Source organism: Myxocyprinus asiaticus, chromosome 39 (assembly GCF_019703515.2).
Source record: "Myxocyprinus asiaticus isolate MX2 ecotype Aquarium Trade chromosome 39, UBuf_Myxa_2, whole genome shotgun sequence".
NCBI classification, from domain to species: Eukaryota; Metazoa; Chordata; class Actinopteri; order Cypriniformes; family Catostomidae; genus Myxocyprinus; species Myxocyprinus asiaticus.
The window spans coordinates 22264597-22285358 of NC_059382.1; the positions used below are offsets into that span (position 1 = coordinate 22264597).

The following is a 20762-nucleotide window of genomic DNA, read 5'->3' on the forward strand; positions in this document are numbered from 1 at the left end:
TCACTGCACATTATTAATTACCAGAATCAAGGAGGCACAAGATGAGTTCTCACACAGTCTGGTGACACCATGCAGATAGAAAGTGGACATAGTCAGGTTTTTATGCTCTACAAAGCAGAAGGCCTCAAAGGAGAAGTGAGATTTCTAAGATACCCCGTTCAAATCCACCTTTGTCTGAGAATCACGAGGGCACCTAATGAAAACAATAGATGATGTTGTCACAACAGAACTTGGCATCATCTTAACTGCCCTCTTTCATTCCACTTTTCATGAATGACTCACCCAGTAAAAAGGTCATGGGAGGCGCTGCTGGAAGGATATGGGCTTGTCGTGGCGTAGCAACGGTCCAGCAGCACATTGAACCTTAAAATACACAATTAGATCAGATTTTTTTTTACATCTGTAATTTAGTAATCAGCTGTGTGAAATTCTGATACATCCAAAAGTTACAGTCTTATTTGTTTGTGAGATTTGTTGCCTTAATCTGAACATATATTTGAGTTTTCATCTGCAGCCCAGTTACTGGTATCTGGAGTTTAGCACTATAGTCTGCAGTCTTAAAAAGTTGGAAAGTAAAGGGATGGATGTTATGAAAATTGGCTTGACTGACTCTGTAATTTGTGTAAATTGTATTTAATATTCAGACATAACGAGAAGATCTTTACACTGAAAAGACTCATGCTTAGAGTACTGATGAAGGTTCCATTGTTGTCCTTAATAGCAAGACCCTCTCCTGACCTGTTCACATGAAGAGAAGCTTTTCGGTAAGTTTCAGTACATGTAAGAATTTAAGAAATGTCATCATGATAAAACTGAGACATTGTTGTTGACTACACACTGAAGTGGATATGCACATGAAAACTGGTATGTCAGTTGTTGCCGATAAGTGATCGTGCTGATGCTGGGATCTCAGGAACTGATTAATCCAGAGATGTAAACAGACTGGATTTGGGAGTAGTCTGCAAATACTGTGCCCACTAGATTGTGATCTAACCAAAAACAATGCCACAAACAAGAAATGTTGGAAATCTATTTAATTTGTTTTTATGAGTCTGCACATCTTGTTTTTAAAAGTTGAATACTTTAATGTTGCTTTAAACTACCTTTGAAAGCTCTTACATTCATATTGTTGCAAGAAAAGGACAGTGATTCCTGAGAGATTGAAAAGTTGAACTGCAACACAGGAGGATTGGCAGTCCAGTCTGCTACCCCGAGGCAGGCTGAGATTCGTTGTAACCTTCGAAGTAAATTGAACACAGCAGAACTTTTAAGTACATATAATTGGTTCCACACGTCACTGACATATCAGCATTTTCTGAAAGATATAGATATTTGATTACTTCAGTTTCTCCTAAATTATTCATTTGACACATAATAATTGTGTACATCATGTCATTACTGATACATAATTCTTTCTGTATCTATAGAAAGTATAACCTGTTCAAAATGAACTTTTTGGAGAATAGAGCACTGACCTGCCAGTTTGTAGGAAGGGGAAAAGACACGTTGTGAGACCCTGAGCATCGCATTATAGAAGGAGGCCCGAAAGGCATATCAGATGGGTTAACCTTATCATCTTGAGACAAACTAATAAAGACAAACCATCAAAATTTTGGTACCGATTCACTTGCATTGTGAGTTGCATTCAATACAGAGCTGAGATATTCTACTAAAAATATTTTTTTGTGTGTGTGTTCAGCAGAATTACTTCTCATTTTTTAAATATATATAAAGTACTGTGCAAAAATCTTAGGCGCATTCTATTTTTCACAGAAATATTTGTCTTATGATGGTTATTTTATATATTCTGCTTTTAGTGTATTAGTAGGAAATATCAATTTTAGATTGCAACGTTCCCTTTGCAAATAGAATTGGATAGAAGAAGAACAAGGAGTCCTACAGCTGATGGTATGACCCCCAAAGAGCCCGGATCTAAACATCACTGAGTCAGTCTGGGATTACATGAAGAGACAGAAGCAATTGAGACAGTGTACATAGATGGAAGAACTGTGGCAAATTCTCCAAGAAGTTTGGAACATCCTATCTGCCAACAACCAAGAAAAACTGTGTCCAGGTGTACCTAGAAGAATTGGTGGATGCATCCAATATGGTGGATGTAGAAAGGGAAGTCCCGCCTCACAGGTAAAAGAGCCAATCACCTTTAAGATACAGACATCGCTTGTCAGTCAACTTGGGAACGTGCATGTGCATTAGCTGGACCAGCCTGAAAAATTTATTTTTTTATCTTGATCTGAATTTATCAATTTATGATACAATTGTTGTCAGATTTTACTGCTGAGTTGAAATATGTACTTTGATCGTAAAATTGACTAACATTTTGGAGATTTCGGTCTTTCTCCATTCAAGTAGATAGGAGCTGTACCTTTATGCCACTTGTACCCATGGAAAATAACTGCCCAAGAGCATTCCAAAGATAACTGCCGAGTGGACTGACTTGCCTTTAAATCAACTTTGCTTTATATACACTTGGCTTTGGGGGGGGGGGGTCTGTGAACATTCTTTGTATATAAACTCAGCAAAAAAAGAAACGGCCTCTCACTTTCAACTGCTCTTCTTTTCAGCAAACTTAACGTGTAAATATTTGTATGGACGTTTAAAGATTCAACAACTAAGACATAAACTGAACAAGTTTCACAGACATGTGACTAACAGAAATGGAATAATGTGTCCCTGAAAAAAAAAAGGGGGGGGGGGGGGGGGTCAAAATCAAAAGTAACAGTCAGTATCTGGTGTGGCCACCAGCTGCATTAAATACTGCAGTGCATCTCCTCCTCATGGACTGCACCAGATTTGCCAGTTCCTGCTGTGAGATGTTACCCCACTCTTCCACCAATGCACTTGCAAGTTCCCAGACATTTCTGGGGGGAATGGCCCTAGCCCTGACCCTCCGATCCAACAGGTCCCAGATATGCTCAATAGGATTGAGATCCAGGCTCTTCACTGGCCATGGCAGAACACTGACATTCCTGTCTTGCAGGAAATCACACACAGAACGAGCAGTATGGCTGGTGGCATTGTCATGCTGGAGGGTCATGTCAGGATGAGCCTGCAGGAAGGGTACCACATGAGGGAGGAGGATGTCTTCCCTGTAACGCACAGCATTGAGATTACCTGCAATGACAACAAGCTAGGTCCGATGATACTGTGACACACCGCCCCAGACCATGATGGACCCTCCACCTCCAAATTGATCCCGCTCCAGAATACAGGCCTCCGTGTAATGCTCATTCCTTCGACGATAAATGCGAGTCCGACCATCACTCCTGGTGAGACAAAACTGCGACTTGTCAGTGAAGAGCACTTTTTACCAGTCCTGCCTGGTCCAGTGAAGGTGGGTTTGTGCCCATAGGCGACATTGTTGCCGGTGATGACTGGTAAGGACCTGCCTTACAACAGGCCTACAAGCCCTCAGTCCAGCCTCTCTCAGGCTATTGCGGACAGTCTGAGCACTGATGGAGGGATTGTACGTTCCTGGTGTAACTCGGGCAGTTGTTGTTGCCATCCTGTACCTGTCCCGCAGGTGTGATATTCGGATGTGCTGATCCTGTGCAGGTGTTGTTACATGTTGTCTGCCACTGCGAGGACGTGATCAGCTGTCCTTCCTGTCTCCCTGTAGCGCTGTCATAGGCGTCTCACAGTACGGACATTGCAATTTATTGCCCTGGCCACATCTGCCGTCCTCATGCCTCCATGCAGCATGCCTAAGGCACGTTCACGCAGATGAGCTGAGACCCTGGGCATCTTTCTTTTGGTGTTTTTCAGAGTCAGTAGAAAGGTCTCTTTAGTGTCCTAAGTTTTTATAACCGTGACCTTAATTGCCTACCGTCTGTAAGCTGTTAGTGTCATAATGACCGTTCCACAGGTGCATGTTCATTAATTGTTTATGGTTCATTGAACAAGCATGAAAAACATTGTTTAAACCCTTTACAATAAAGATCTGTAAAGTTATTTGGATTTTTACAAAATTATCTTTAAAATACAGTGTCCTGAAAAAGGGGCATTTCTTTTTTTGCTGAGTTTATATACACCGATCAGCCACAACATTAAAACCACCTGCCTAATATTGTGTAGGTCCCCCTCGTGCCACCAAAACTGTACCAGAATTATATTCTTCTCACCACAATTGTACAGAGCGGTTATTGAGTTACCATAGACTTTGTCAGTTTGAACCAATCTGGCCATTCTCTGTTGACCTCTCTCATCACAAGGCATTTCCATCCACAGAACTGCCGCTCACTGGATGTTTTTTGTTTCTGGCACCATTCTGAGTAAATTCTAGAGACTGTTGTGCGTGAAAATCCCTGGAGATCAGCAGTTACAGAAATACTCAAACCAGCCTGTCTGGCACCAACAATCATCCATGCCATTATCTAATCAGCCAATCACGTGGCAGCAGTGCAGTGCATAAAATCATGCAGATACTGGTCAGGAGTTTCAGTTAATGTTCACATCAACTATCAGAATGGGGAAAAAATGTGATCTCAGTGATTTGGACCGTGGCATGATTGTTGGTGCCAGATGGGCTGGTTTGAGTATTTCTGTAACTGCTGATCTCCTGGGTCTCTAGAATTTATTCCGAATGGTGCCAAAACCAAAAATTCTGTGGATGGTAACGCCTTGTTGATGAGAGAGGTCAACAGAGAATGGCCAGACTGGTTCGAACTGACAAAGTCTACGGTAACTCAGATAACCAATAGGGTTGGCGCTGTTTTGGCGGCACGAGGGGGACCTACACAATATTAGGCAGATGGTTTTAATGTTGTGGCTGATCGGTGTATATATTTAAATCTCAACATTATCTGAAATAACTATGATTAAACCATGGATTAATCACAGATATATTATTCGATTGACTTTCATTGTTTTAAACCATAATAAATAAAACAAATCTGCATATAATTTCAAATTTTATGAAAAAAGAAAAATCGTATTTGTAAGAAATAATGGTTTACTTCACCATTCCCTTTAAATCTGCTTTAATACAATATTTATTGTGAAAAGTGCTATACAAATAAATGTGTATTGAAAATGTTTCACTTCGGGTTTAAAAATCACCATTAGAAAAAAAGACAAATCAAATTAAATCAAATTAATATAAAAGTATATATTTTGCATCTAAAATTTTATTATTAACTTTGCTTTTGAACAATGGCATTATAAAAAAGCCAGTTATTTTTATTTTGCAAAAAATTAAAAAATTTAAAAAAAGACTTTTTAAAATAATTTTCCTGTATTTTCTCCCCATAATCATAGCATTCAGTTCTATATATTCATTTCTTCGTTTACATTAATCAGTAATCCCAATTCAATTTCCCTAACCATTCGTCTGAATTACTTTCAGAGAGGGTTGTTTGAAAAGTGAACTCTGTAATATAAATGCTAAAAATTATTTACGGTTTGTTAGAGAATGTTCTAGAACTCTATAGGTCGACAAGTTCCTCTGATCATTCTGTCGTTTTATAGGCTGCATTCTGCTGGCGTTCTCCATCTCTGAACGTCTCGATGTGATTGGCTGCAGCGCTCATTCCATGTTCTGGACTGTTCTTTCTTAGAAAGTCTTAAAGCGCTTTCCATCCGACTGCTGCTGCAGTGTCAGTGAGTGAGTGAACTCGAGAACAGACAGCACTTGTGTTTCTTTGACAGAGTAGTCGGCGTTTCAGCTGGTGAGAATTATTACCTTAAGTCTTTAAAGTAAAGGAGCTTATAGGTTTAGTTAAAGATAATGAACTAAACTGATTTCAGTCGCACAATTACAAATGTGGTCACTTATTTTCAAAGTTACGTTAAAACTATTCGGATTTAACCGACATAAATAACGAAGTCGCGCCGTGATTAATATTGTTCGGGCTTGCCAGTTTACTAATTTAAAGTTATTTTGACCGGATTTATAGTCGCGTTTGTCAAATATTACATTGATAACAGGTTTTATATATTCGATTTATGTAGTCTACGAAATTAGCGTACTAAACAGTCGTTAATGTGGTTAACGTAAATGTTCTTACGTTAATATTTCATGACAGTAGAACGTTCTCGAATTGTCGGGTAAGCGTACGCGCGCTTTAATGGAATGTTCTAGTTTGTAGACGATTCCAGAATCAGACACTCCCAATACTTATTCTGGAATGCTTTCGGAAATCACGCATGTTGTGTAATTGTTTGGAGCAAGCGAGAGCAAGTTGCCCACCCTTAACTCCGCTTCTCTGGGACAGTCACTTACTACTTTATATCTTACAACTAACCAATGAAACCAAAAGAATGATCTAGCTGTTTTTGTTCTAAACAGAAATGCTTTTCTCGGGAATTTGCTGAGCTCCGTTTGAAGTAGCATCCTTTTACACAGTGACAGTTGATCTTTTTAGCAGTTGAGCTTATCCATTGCCTGTACTGTAGGTCACAGAGGCTTCTGATGTCTAAAACCTTAGTAAACCAGTTACAATTGAGTAAACACATTTATTATTAAATTAAAGAAAAATGTATGCGATGAATTGGATACAAATCAAACTGAAATAAAACGGTTATTTTTTTTAAGTCTCCATACTGAAAGACTTATGTTGCATTGCATGCATAGAATACTGTATATTTTAAACCATGAATATTAAATAACCGCTAACATGTCTGTTTGCAGCCAGCAGAAGCCATGTCAAAGGGACCAGCAGTTGGCATTGACTTGGGGACCACCTATTCTTGTGTGGGGGTCTTTCAGCATGGCAAAGTGGAAATCATTGCCAATGACCAGGGCAACAGGACCACACCAAGTTATGTAGCATTCACAGACACAGAGAGGCTGATTGGTGATGCAGCAAAGAACCAAGTAGCAATGAACCCCACCAATACTGTCTTTGGTAAGCAGCCTTGTGAAAAGCATGCATCCTTTTTATATTTGCAATGTTGCGTGTCTTTATGTAGGAATATACAGTAAGTGATAATGTCGTTGATGAGTTTGTTGCTATATTTTTCGGTAGATGCAAAGAGGCTGATTGGACGGAGGTTTGATGACACCGTTGTGCAGTCAGACATGAAGCACTGGCCATTCACCGTTATCAATGACAGCTCGCGCCCCAAAGTTCAAGTTGAATACAAAGGGGAGACCAAGGCCTTTTATCCAGAAGAGATTTCTTCTATGGTGCTTACAAAGATGAAGGAAATTGCAGAGGCATACCTTGGAAAAGTAAGCACCTGCCAAGTATTTCCAGTACGCCGTAATGCCCCCAAGTCAGCACATTGAAAATATAGAGACTATTAAAATTTCTCTCTATATTAAAGCCCAAAATGTACTTCAGTCAGACGCGAACACTGAGTGTCCGTGCACAGGATACGTGACGCAGATCTCATCATCAGCAGCAGAGTGCTTGAGTACTGAATGCACAGCCTGATTTTTCTAACCCAGCGTCTCTGAACAGGCAGAATATGCCAAACACCTGTGAATGCGCACAGTCATGGAGCATACTTTGACAGGTCCGTGTTCGACTCTATGCAGACGCTGAGCGTTCATGTCAGAATCGAATTATACTGAGGGCTTAAGAATTCTCTCTATGTTGAAGAAATATCCTCCATGTTGCTGTAATTTCTAAAGCTGTGTACACCATCAACCTGAACCACACTGACACATGGCAGTTTATTAGAGCATTAAGAAGGCCTGATGTATTCATATTGTCTGTTTAAATGACACGTCTTAAAGCATTAGTAGGTTAAGAAAATGTTTTTGCATAGTCGAGCTACAGTCTTCATCTGTCTGCCCAAGTATTCATCACACAATGTGTAATAGAATATATGAAAGGAGGACATCAAATAAATACATCATGCATCACCTCTGTCTATCGGAGTGCTGCGCACTTGTGGTGCTATTAATCTGTATACATGCTGGATGAAGCCGAGCAACAATCGCATTGTCTAGGTCTGTTAGTATAAATATATCGGCTGGTACGACTTCAGTCACCCTAAAGTGTTTACTTGACATTTGTTAAAATGTTGAATAGTTGTTTTAGGCTCACTGAAATTGAACTTTTAAATGTTTGTAAATGTACTGAAAGTAAAGTTTTACTAAACTCATGAAACTATGTTCTATGTTTGTTCACAGACTATTATGAATGCCGTCATTACTGTTCCTGCTTACTTCAATGACTCTCAGCGTCAGGCCACAAAGGATGCTGGAACTATCTCTGGTCTTAATGTTCTACGTATTATCAATGAACCTACTGCTGCTGCCATTGCCTATGGCCTGGACAAGAAAGTAAGAGGGTTACTTTTACTGTACAGCAATTGTAAGGCATTGACTTAAAAATTGCAGTCCTGTAATCTAATTTATGTTTGTGCCAGGTTGGCTCTGAGAGAAATGTCTTGATCTTTGATCTCGGTGGTGGTACTTTTGATGTGTCCATCCTTACCATTGAGGATGGCATCTTCGAGGTCAAGTCTACAGCTGGAGACACTCACCTCGGGGGAGAAGACTTTGACAATCGCATGGTCAACCATTTCATCTCCGAGTTCAAGCGCAAATACAAAAAGGACATCAGCGACAACAAGAGGGCAGTTCGTCGGCTGCGGACAGCCTGCGAGAGGGCCAAACGTACCCTGTCCTCCAGCACTCAGGCCAGTATCGAGATCGACTCTCTTTATGAGGGAATTGATTTCTACACGTCCATCACTAGGGCTCGTTTTGAAGAGCTGAATGCTGATCTTTTCCGTGGCACCTTGGATCCAGTAGAGAAGTCCCTCCGTGATGCTAAACTGGACAAGTCTCAGATTCATGACATTGTCCTAGTTGGAGGCTCCACCCGGATTCCCAAGATCCAAAAGCTGCTGCAGGATTTCTTCAATGGCAAGGAGCTTAACAAGAGCATCAATCCAGATGAAGCTGTTGCCTATGGAGCAGGTAATCAGAATAATGATAATTCTGATGCTTCATCACTTGAACTTACTTGAATGTAAGTCCCTATCAAAAACATGTTTCCTCCTCAACAGCTGTTCAGGCAGCCATTTTATCTGGAGACAAGTCTGAGAATGTCCAGGACCTGTTGCTCCTGGACGTTACCCCTCTGTCCCTAGGTATTGAAACAGCTGGTGGCGTTATGACCATCCTGATCAAACGGAACACTACCATTCCAACCAAGCAAACACAGACCTTCACCACCTACTCAGACAACCAGCCTGGTGTCCTCATTCAGGTGCGGGCCAAACATCCATCATAGCATGTATTAATTAAATAAATCTATGCGCTATGCATTTTTTTGTTTCCAATAGTTTCACGCATAGTCAAATCAAGATTTAACTTTAAATTGCATTCTCCTAGGTGTACGAGGGTGAGCGAGCCATGACTAAGGACAATAACTTGCTTGGAAAGTTTGAGCTGACGGGCATCCCTCCTGCTCCTCGTGGGGTTCCCCAGATTGAAGTAACCTTTGACATTGATGCCAATGGTATCATGAATGTCTCTGCTGTTGACAAGAGCACCGGCAAGGAGAACAAGATCACTATCACCAATGACAAAGGTACCATAGGCCTGACCTTCTGATTGCCTCTCACTATTTTTGCTATTTGAAACCTTAAACTTAATCAATGGCCCCAACTCTTTCAGGTCGTCTAAGCAAGGAGGACATTGAGCGCATGGTCCAGGAAGCTGAGAAGTACAAGGCTGAGGATGATGTCCAAAGAGAAAAAGTGTCGGCTAAGAATGGCCTTGAGTCCTACGCCTTCAACATGAAGTCCACAGTTGAGGATGAGAAACTTAAGGGCAAGATTAGTGACGAGGACAAGCAGAAGATTCTTGACAAGTGCAATGAGGTCATAAGCTGGCTGGACAAAAACCAGGTATGGCTTATTGTGCTAAACTTTAAGACCTGTGATGCACAGTCGGCTTTATGTATACAGAGTAACTCACCTGTATATTGTCATTTCTATACAGACCGCTGAGAAAGATGAGTTTGAGCATCAGCAGAAGGAACTAGAGAAGGTGTGCAACCCTATCATCACCAAACTGTACCAGAGTGCTGGTGGAATGCCAGAGGGCATGCCTGGAGGCTTCCCAGGAGCTGGAGGTGCTCCTGGCGGAGGTGGATCCTCTGGACCAACTATTGAAGAAGTTGATTAAATCTTTCTGAGAAAGTTTCTCACTGTGTAAAGAAGCTTACTGTGTTGTTTTTGGAGCACCTTAATATGTTGTATTTGTTCCCAATCGCATGTTTCTAAATTGTAACATATCTCAGACTTCTAATTCAGACCATTTGTGAATTGATATGTAACTCAAATGGGCATTTATTACAAGAGTGCAGCATGTTTTCGTTCATGTGTTAAATTTATGTTAAAGATTACGCTGAATGCATCACACCCTGTTGAGTCTAGACAAATAAAGAATTTGGCATTCACAATGTAAAGTGTTCTTGGTTCTGTCAGTATATGGGTATGTATTTGTTGCAGTATGCATAATGTACTCTGTGTAAACTGTTTAAAATTAAATTGCAACACTTTACAATAAGGTTCTAATTGTTAACTTTAGTAAACGCATTAGGTATCATGAACTAACTTTGAACAATATTTTTAAGTGCATTTATTATTTATTAATTTTGGTAATGCTAAACAGAGCATTTAATTTTAAAAATGTATTAGTATATTTTGAAATTAACCTAAACCACGATTAACAAATGCTGTATACCTTTTGATTATTGTTCATGTTAAATAGTTAACAAATACATCCTTATTGTAAAGTGTTACAAATTAAATACAAGTGGAATTACAATAAATACTTTAAGCTAATTATCTGCATTTGATTTTTATATTGTACCATAAAAATCTAGAATTTCTAAATGCTTTTAGCTGTCTCTTACCAGCTAAAATATGTAATGTCTGACCAACCTGAGCTGCCAATCATTTGTATATTAGTGTAGAAAAAATAAGATTGTGTAAAAAAAAAAAAAATATTTGAACTGAACATTTGTATTAGCCATTTATTAGTTGATATTTTGTAATTTAAAATAAACAATAAATGTCAGGTCTAAAATGAAGGGACCAGGGATGACATAATGGTTCACATTCAAACTGAATGGATTAGCGTGACATGGGGCCTCTTGGTTCATGCATCCTGTAAGCACACATATAGAAGATCCCTGCAGAGAAAGACAAGGAATATTATCCAACAAAGTCCTTACTAACTGCTAAGGAACACCGACCAAAATGTCATGCTGTAACAATATTTACTTTTTTGTACTGTTGTTTGCTTGTTCTGTTTCATGTAATATAAATGGGCACTTTTAATTAAATGCTTTGGTTTGTTACTATACCTGAAAAGAATGTGAGCACAGCAGAAACCCAACCCATTATGTACGACCAAGAGAACCGCCATTTCCCATAACGTTTTCCATAGTAGTTCACTGTCATCCCAGTATAGATAGCCATGGCCAGCAGCACAAATAAGCCTGAAAGGTAGAACAGAATAAAACTCAATTTAGCTAACAAAAAATTACACCGTGTAACAAATTATTATTATTTTGGTTCCTGGGTAGTAAGTGTTATTTCCTAATTGCTTATGCCTCAAAAGTATAGAAAATGGCTATTATTCCCCACAAACTTTGCTTTTGTGACCAGGACAGTGATACTTTGAAATTTACCTATTTTCCAGAACATTCCAGATAGACTCAGTGTAGAGTAAACTTGGAGTAACTACTAGAACTTTCCAGTAATATAAATAGTAGTATAAATACAGGGGCCTTAAGCCCACCAGTTCAGTTTAGTTCCAGCTGCCTAAGTGGATACATATCAAGACCTTGCTGGACGCCTTGAAGTATGATGAGTACGGCTGGGAGGTCATAGGAGACTTCAAAATGGTGGCATTCCTGATGGGTCTCCAAGGCGGTTTTACCAAGTTTCCCTGCTATCTTTGCCTTTGGGACAGCAGGGACACCAAGGCACACTACCATAGGCGGGACTGGCCACAGCAGACCGAGTTCTCTGTGGGGAGGAGCAATGTCAAGTGGGAGCCACTGTTGGACCCCGGAAAGTGCTGATGCCACCACTGCACATCAAATTGGGCCTTATGAAACAATTTGTCAGAGCTCTAGATAAGGAGTCGGCAGCCTTCAAGTACCTTCAAGACTTCTTCCCTAAGCTGACTGAGGCAAAGGTCAAAGCCGGTGTCTTCATCGAACCACAGATAAAGAAGATCCTGGAGTGCAATGAATTCCCCAAGAAGCTCACTAGTAAGGAGAAAGCGGCTTGGAACAGCTTTGTCGCAGTGGTTCGGGCTTCCTGGGCAATCACAAGGCCGAAAACTATGTGGAGCTGGTTGAGACTCTGGTGAAGAACTACAGCACAATGGGCTGTAGGATGTCCCTCATAGTCCATATCCTTGATGCTCATCTTGATAAATTCAAGGAGAACATGGGAGCGTACTCGGAGGAGCAAGGTGAGCACTTCCATTAGGATGTACTGGACTTTGAACGCCTCTACCATGGACAGTATAACGAGAACATAATGGGAGACTACATTTGGGGGCTGATTCGTGAAAGTGATTTACAGTATAATCGTAAATCTCGAAAAACTACTCACTTCTAAATCTTTTGTAGTCATTTTTGTATTACTTTAGTATAAATACATGTTAATTTGGATTCATATGTTGTTTTTTTCTGACTTTATGTGAACGAAAAGACACAAATTCGCCCGTTTTCTCATTGGAAATAGGTACATTTCAACATATCTCTGTCCTGGTCACAAAAGCAAAGTTTGTGGAGAATAATAGCCATTTTCTATACTTCTGAGGCATAAGCAATTAGGAAATAACACTTACTACCCAAGAACAAAATTGTGTTACATAGTGTTATTATATATATATATATTTTTTTACTGTATTTATAGACATAGGCATTCTTACATGAAATGAAATAGAGAATTCCCGCAGCAAAGGTTTTGTCAAAGCTATCAAAGGAGGAGTAATTGATGAAAGCCATGACACCAATGACGATGCCAAAGAAACAAGCTAGGATGGCCAGGATCATGAAGGCTCGGGTGGCATCCCAGTACGCTGTTTAAAATGAAATCAGAGACTTTTCAGCACATATAAGAAGTGGTTTTAACTTGTAAAATAATGTTTATATTGTATAGAACAGTGCCTATCCATGGTGTGATAGTCTCACCAATGCTGTCTGTGTGTGTCATGCATTTCCCAGGTACACAGTAGCGCCACAGGCCCTGATGCATATAACTGCTGGACTGGCGGTACTGCATCCAGTAATCAGTGGCGGTGGAGATTACCAGGAGTATGTTTCCCACTCCCGCACAAAACAATCCACCTCCCATAAAACTGTACATCTTGCACCTACAGAAACACTGACTCAAAATGGGACAGTACTAAAATGAATCAAGACCATAATTAAACATGAAGCAATACCATATTTAGGAATAATTTTATTTAAAACAAAATTAGTTTTAATACCCCTTTAAAATTCATAAGTAGCATTAATTAAATTTTACATCCAGAAATGGAGAGAGCAAACTATTCATTATGTAATTACTTTTGACTTGGTTAATATGCATTTTTTTCTTTACTTGGAATATTGTGTAAATTATTTCTAAAATATTTTTTGAAATTGCTTTTTTTTTTTTTTTACTTAAATAGTTGTTTCATCATTGTGTTACAATGTATCAAATAATGTATCAAATAATTTACATTTTTGTATGTGTTTTATATTTAAAAGACACTTCAGAATAAACTAATTTGTATAAATTCAAATAAATAAGCTTGACAGCACTATTTACACACATTTAAACCACAGCACGTTTCCATATCAGCTGTGACCAGGAGAACATGTTATTCATTGCCTAGATCACCTCTTGAAATTTGTAAATTGATTTACAAACAAAAGCCACTATAACAAAACCAACACATACTAAAAAAAATAATAATAATAAATTAAAGAAAACAGTAACGTACCTGTTTTTATCAGATTGAATAGTGTGATGCTCAATTATGCCAAGGCAGGCAGATTTCCATGAGCTTTTGGCACTTATTTTTTGTCAGTGCACAAGAGCTAGGTGGAGAGTGTAGAGAAACAATAGATCTGTCAGAACAGCAGCCAATCAGAGAGGTCGAGTGAGTGCTTAAGAGAATCTGCTGAAAATACAAAACTATTTAGTGCTAGTTTGTTTCATGAATACTGATGACAAAGTACTTTCAATTGACAATTTAGAAGCATCATAGAAAAGTTGACAGCAAAATGACAAGCTGTTCTTAGTTAAAATGTACAAATATTTGCATTTGTAATGTTATGCATTACACTGATTATGTTATCTATCAGTGGAGGTCCATGAGATTATAAAAGAAAAATATATTTTGTGCAACAACCATAATTTCAATACCATCTCTGAGCCTTACAAAACTAGAGAATCAAAGGAACATTTAGTGAAACCGTCACTCAATGACACTCAATAGCAACATCATGTGAAATATTGTGATATTACATGAATACCAATGACATCCGCATGAAACTAAACCAGGGGTCTTTAACAGGGGTTCAGCAGCAGTACAGCTGGGGGTTTGCAAATTATTGTTAAATCGCAAATAATCTTCTGTGACATAAGTGAAAATATCCATTAAATAATAATACAATATTAAATTAACTTCAACCAAAGCTAAAGTTAAGAAGGTAAAGTTCAACTCAATGTTTCACTGTCCCTTCCATGCTAAAATGTATCAAGTTTAGTTAAAATGTAAGTGTAAGTTAATGACTGTGTACATTAATAATGGTTAATTTAATGGCTTTGCAATGTAAGCATTGTACTGTAACAAAGTATGTAAACTACAGTAAATACATTACTGTAAATATGCACTACTGTTTGTGTTATTGGCCAGGCTCAAAATGCAGCACTCAGTTTTGTACAATATGAAACAGCGGGACTCTGCTCTGTCTCTCTGCCCACCAAATGGTCCACCAAGACCCCTGAATTGAACTCACAGGGTTCTCTGTGAAAGAAAATCAAAACACTGCCAGAAATGTACTGATACATATTTTAAAAACATGAATACATGAATAGTGTGATACTTTACCTTCTATATGATCACTGGTGGGCCAGTGATTCCCAATAATTACCTAGAATGTGGCGGCCCGCTAATTTGTCCCGCCACAGTTTCATAATGAACAGGAAATATTTGTACACTTCTCATATAACATAAAAGATCTCTAACGTTGTATTTTGCACAGTTGCTTCAGCAAAGCATCTCTCACTCCCAGTCAGTCAGTCAGCAAGTTGGCTCATCAGTTTAGGCTATTTGTAATGTTAACTAATCACATTGAAGTAACGCTACTGTTTTAAGCTTAATGTTTGTTCCCTTGATTTTCAGATCATGACCGTTTTTAAAAATTTTAAGAAAAGAGAGCAAAATCCACCACCAGATGAGGAAGAAACAGTTACAGAGGTAGCTAGCTAGTATAGCTAGGATAGTTAGATAGCAAGTCAATAGCCAAACAGATTATTCGTAGGCTTTTGTCAAGAAATAAACTGGAGTAACAGTGGAATTTTAATGTCACTTGCTTCTTTGTAGCAGAAGAGACAGATTCTCCAGGAAGCAGAAGAGACAGCAGGGGCAGAAGGAGAGACAGCCTCTGCTGACTCTCATAGAGGGACGGACATTAAGAGAGAGGTAGCAGGGGAGACAGCCTCCCCTGAGGGAGGCACAGCAAGTGATTTTGACAGCAGAGAAAGGGGCAGTAGGTCAGAGTAGTTTCAGTTCAGCTTTTGAACTGCATTAAACTCCATCTCATTTACCATGCTTTGTGGGTGTGAATTTTTTGCCGTGTCATCACCATTCATATCTATACAACCAATGTGTTTATGATTAAATTACTACTAGAGCACAAAACTGTTTACAAGAGCACAAAGTTCTTCATAGATCTAGCCTCTTAATTTTGCTCTCAAAGTGCACCAGATTGATGCATTTAACTTTAAAATGTACAAAATTTTCTTCCAGGGGAGCATGGACCCGGACTCCCCTGGAGGGTCTGAGGTCCACCCACCACAGTCTCACAAAATCCTGTGGGAACTGGAAAACACTGTGTGCCCTTGTTTTTTTAGAGCATTTTAATAGCAGGCCATCAATTAAATATCAAAGCCCTGGATGCAAATGTTTTTAAACTGTCTACCAAAGGTTGAGAATCCATCCAGTGAACATTCTGTTTTTCCTGAAAACTCGGTTTCTATTTAAGTGCCACCTATAGAGCCTTTCCATTAAAGTAATGCAGTAGAATAAAAATAGAAAGTAATGAGCAGAAAAAATTAGAACTCATCTGCCCACAAGAATCTTCTGGAGAATAGTGTGCATAATGGAACCTTAGTAACAATACCCAGTGTTGGTGAGTAACAAAATACAAGTAATGGGAATATGTATTTAAAATAAAAATTCCTGTATTCCACTACAGTTACAATTTAAATCATTGGTAATTAGAATACAGTTACATTCAAAAAGTATTTTGATTACTGAAGAGATTACTTAGCATTTTATTGTCATTTGTTTCATTTAATATTTAATGAAATATATTTTTAACGTGTATTTTGTCTTACTGTACTGGCAGAGTTTTTATAGTCAAAACAAGTGAAAAAATCTACCAGTGCTGAAGAAGTAATCCAAAGTATTTAGAATATGTTACTGACCTTGAGTAATCTAACGAAATACGTTACATTTTACAGCATGTATTCTGTAATCTGTAGTGGAATACATTTCAAAAGCAACCCTCCCAATACTGACAATACCATATACACTTCAGTCAGTCAGTCACATTCATTTAAATAGAACATTTAAAAACAACAACTGTTGGCCAATGTGCTGTACAGTTAAACTAGTTAAAAAGTAAGGTATGTATTACAAGAATACCAGAACATTATTCACAAAAGGAGATAAAAACAATACACAAAACAGTAAAAGTAATATGTTGCAATTGCAAAGTATCAAATGCTAAAACAGACAAGTGGGTTTTTAGAAGTGATTCTAAGTGACACAAACACACACCCCAGTGGCCTGACATCAAACCAACAATGACACACAAAATAAACAATAAATCAAAAGACAGTATTCAGAAAAAAACAAATAAAACAAATAAAAAACAATAAGAATGCACACACACAATCAATATTACTCCCTCCACCGTCTCCCCCCGAGAGCCCTCCACAAAATCCAAATATCTACCCCATTTTTTATCAAATAATCCCGTGTTTCCCAGCCTTCTACAAACCATCCACTCAAAAGCTGCCACCCTGCCCAGCTCCGTGCACCACTCCAGAAACGAGGGTGCTCAGCTGATTTCCATCCCCTAAGGATGACTTGCCTTCTGATCATGACACCAGCCAGGATCCAACTCTTCATGAACCCATCTCCTACATCAGTGACCGTCCCATCGCCTAGAACACAGAGCCTGGGGCAAAATGAAACCTGAGCAGCCAACACATCACAAATAAAATTCTGAACCCTCAACTAAAATTCTTGAATCTTCACACACCCCCAGAAAACATGGGCTGTGTCCCCATCTTCTGATTGGCATCTCAAGCAGGTGGGTGTGTCTTTGAGACCAAACCTATACAATCTAGAGTGGGTCCAATAGAATCGATATAAAATCTTATATTGCATCAGACGCACCCTTGCATCTCTAGATGTAGACTTGATGTTTTTTAGAATCCTAGCCCACACTCCCTCCTCCAATACCAAGTTTAAATCTTTCTCCCATACTCCCTTGAGAGAAGTTGAAGCTCCGTCACTCAGACTCTGAATTAACAGAAGAATACACTGATGCCTCATGACCTTTTCCAAAGGCAGTAATCACCACTTCCAGAGTATCTGCCACTTTAGGGGGGTGTGTACTACTCCCAAAAACAGTCCTCCTTTCTTATCGCAGCTGCTAATGGTTCCAGGGCAAGACAGAACAATAATGGGGAAAGAGAGCAACCCTGCCGGGTGCATCTATCCAGAGTAAAATAATCCGAAATTAATCCATTTGTTTGTAACTTAATCCAACCAATAAACGCATTCCCGAACCCATACATTTCCAAAATCTTAAAAAGATAATCCCATTCTACCATATCAAATGCCATTTCAGCATCAAATGAGATGGCAGCGACTGGAGTCTGATCATTCGCCACTGACCACATGATATTGATGAAATGCCTAATGTTACCAGAAGAGCTGCCGCCCTGAATAAACCCCACCTGATCTATATGTATAAGAGATGTCATAACTTTACTTAATCGGTTAGCCAAAATTTTTGACAATTTTTTTACATCTAGCTGGATCAAGGAAATTGGATGGTAACTTTTACACTCTCTTGGATCTTTGTCCTTTTTAAGAATCAGACTGATCCGGGCTTGTGTCATGGTTGGTGGAAGCTTTCCATTCTTTAATGATTCTGTATAAACTTCTAACAAAAGTGGAGCTAGTTTGGTAGCATAAGATCTAAAAAATTCAGCGGCAAAACCATCTGGCCCCGGAGCCTTGCCTGTAGGTAAGGCCGTAATTACCTCATCAAGTTCTTCCAAGGTTATCTCAGAATCAAGATACGTTTTTTGCCCAGTCATCAATTTAGGGAGTTCTATTGGTTACACAAAATTTCTAATATCTTCATCAGTAGACGAAGATGTGGAACTACAGTATAAAGATCAAGATAGAACTACTTTAAAGGCATTATTAATATCAATGGCCGAGGTAAAAATTTCACCACCAGCAGATTTCACTGAGGGAATGGTAGAAAAAGACTCTCTTTGCTTTATATATCTAGCCAAAGCTTCCCTGATTTGTCCCCTGACTTAAAGTATGACTGTCTTGCCCTGAATAACCAAAACTCCACTTTCTGTGACAAAATAGTATTATATCTGTATTTCAATCGGGTCAGTTCTGTGAGTCCATCAGATGACATTCGGCGCTTCAGCTCTGCCTCTGCATTTTTAATATTCCCTTCCAACTCCACGAGTTCTCGTGCTTTGGATTTTTTGATGAATGAGGCATACTGTATGATCCGACCCCTAAGAACTGCCTTAAGTGCCTCCCAAGCCACGCCCACAGAAGATACTGAGGACCAGTTGGTCTCCATATAGACACTGATTTCAGTCTTTAACATTTGTTGGAAATCAGGATTTTGCAAAAGGGATACATTAAAATGGCAACTATATGATTTCTTTTTCTCCATATGTGGCAACACTTCTAAACTCACCAGGGCGTGATCTGAGACTAAGATGTTTCCAATTGAGCAATCCACAACAGGTGAAATGAGGGAATTATATATACAGTATATATATATATATATATATATATATATATTCTAGAATAAATATTATGAACTGATGAAAAGAATGTATAGCCTCTACCAGATGGGTTCAATAGTCGCCAAATATCTGCAAGACCAAGATTTTTACACATCCTGTGAAGCGTCAATGTTGCTTAAGGGGGCTTACACACTTTTGCTTCACTATGACCAATGACTGAGTCCATCAAAAGATTAAAGTCTCCTCTCAATATTATATCATGAGGGGTGCCAGCAGTTTGCAACATCTCTTCAAGATCTATAAAAAAGCCCTGATCATCAGCGTTAGGTGCGTAAATATTAGCCAAAATCAACCTTTGCCATTGAATTTCTGCTAAAACAATAATGACTCTTCCTAATTTATCTTTACTCTGTTTGAGAGATTTGAACTGTAGATATTTACTTATCACTGTAATGACTCCCCTGCTCTTACTTGAGCCAGCACTAAAGAAAACATGTCCACCCCATATATTCCCAAATTTTTCAGCTTCCTGCAAGGAAAGATGAGTTTCTTGAAGAAACACTATTTCATATTTCTTACGCTTAAGAATAGAAATAACCTTCCTTTTTTTAATGGGGTGCTCCAACCCATTCACATTCCACGTGGAGAATGATAACCCACTCATATTAACATTTGACATTTTGATATAATAGAAAAAATAAATTGTGTGTCAAAAACAAGATTATAAAAACCACATTCCAACATTACCGCAACAATCAAACCCCGAACTCCCCCTGAACCAAACAAACAGAAAAAAGAAAAATGTGCGTATTAACCCGCGAACGACAGCACCAACCGGCGTCAATCCCTCTAAACTCAAAAAGTCCATGTACGACTACGAGAGCCCCCATGACAACTTTGCCATCAGATTGTTCAAGTCTGGTGCTTCTGCACAAATGTTGTGAGGCAAAATTACATAACAGAAAATACTTTGTAAAACAAACCCCAGTCAATAGGCAGAATAAACAGAAAGAACGAGCGAGCAGATTCATCCACAACTGTCCCGAAGGAGTGTTATTCCACAAAACAAACTCCAGCCGCTAGGCGGAACCAGCACAAAAAGAAACAAAAAAGGCATCCCAGTTCCTCAAATACACTCGGAGGCCACATAAAAAAAACACAACATGACTTCCTCAGTCCGTCAACTTTATAAAAGACATCGCTTGTTGTTGACATATAGATATTTTACGGCCATCCTTAGTATCCATTCTCAATCTGGCAGGGGACTTCAGTATAAAAGCGATCTTCCGTCAATGCAAAAGTTTTTTGAAGGAGTCTTATTCCACAAAACAAACTCCAGCTGCTAGACGGAACCAACACAAAAAGAAACAAAAATAGCGCCCAGCTTCCTCAGACAGCCAAGAGTAAGTACAGCGAGTTAATCCACTCTGGGGCCACATGAAAAACACCAAAAGGCTTACTCACTCCAGTGTTTCTATGAAGGACAGTGATTGCTTGGGACATGTAAATACTTT

General features: G+C 38.9%; 2 protein-coding genes and 1 pseudogene across 3 annotated transcripts; 1 reads left to right on the top strand and 2 right to left on the bottom strand.

The window, feature by feature from the left end:
* LOC127429684 (zona pellucida-like domain-containing protein 1) lies at window positions 1-1524 on the bottom strand (annotated as a pseudogene).
* Window positions 1525-5537: 4013 nt separating this feature from the next.
* LOC127429870 (heat shock cognate 71 kDa protein) lies at window positions 5538-10785 on the top strand. Of its 2 annotated transcripts, XM_051679182.1 has the most exons (9): window positions 5538-5684; window positions 6647-6863; window positions 6984-7189; window positions 8099-8251; window positions 8338-8893; window positions 8983-9185; window positions 9311-9509; window positions 9596-9828; window positions 9923-10784. In XM_051679182.1, the coding sequence occupies exons 2-9, from the start codon at window positions 6659-6661 to the stop codon at window positions 10106-10108; spliced, it is 1941 nt and encodes a 646-aa protein (XP_051535142.1). In that variant the 5' UTR covers window positions 5538-5684; window positions 6647-6658; the 3' UTR covers window positions 10109-10784. The 2 variants fall into 2 exon arrangements, with proteins under 2 accessions (XP_051535142.1, XP_051535143.1); XM_051679183.1 differs by lacking the exon at window positions 5538-5684 and having other exon boundaries at window positions 6649-6863; window positions 9923-10785.
* A 145-nt stretch (window positions 10786-10930) lies between these two features.
* LOC127429871 (lens fiber membrane intrinsic protein-like) lies at window positions 10931-14021 on the bottom strand. Its single transcript, XM_051679184.1, has 5 exons — window positions 13940-14021; window positions 13143-13339; window positions 12881-13030; window positions 11295-11429; window positions 10931-11120 (listed from the first exon to the last, which is right to left on the bottom strand). The coding sequence occupies exons 2-5, from the start codon at window positions 13315-13317 to the stop codon at window positions 11062-11064; spliced, it is 519 nt and encodes a 172-aa protein (XP_051535144.1). The 5' UTR covers window positions 13318-13339; window positions 13940-14021; the 3' UTR covers window positions 10931-11061.
* Window positions 14022-20762: the final 6741 nt, after the last annotated feature.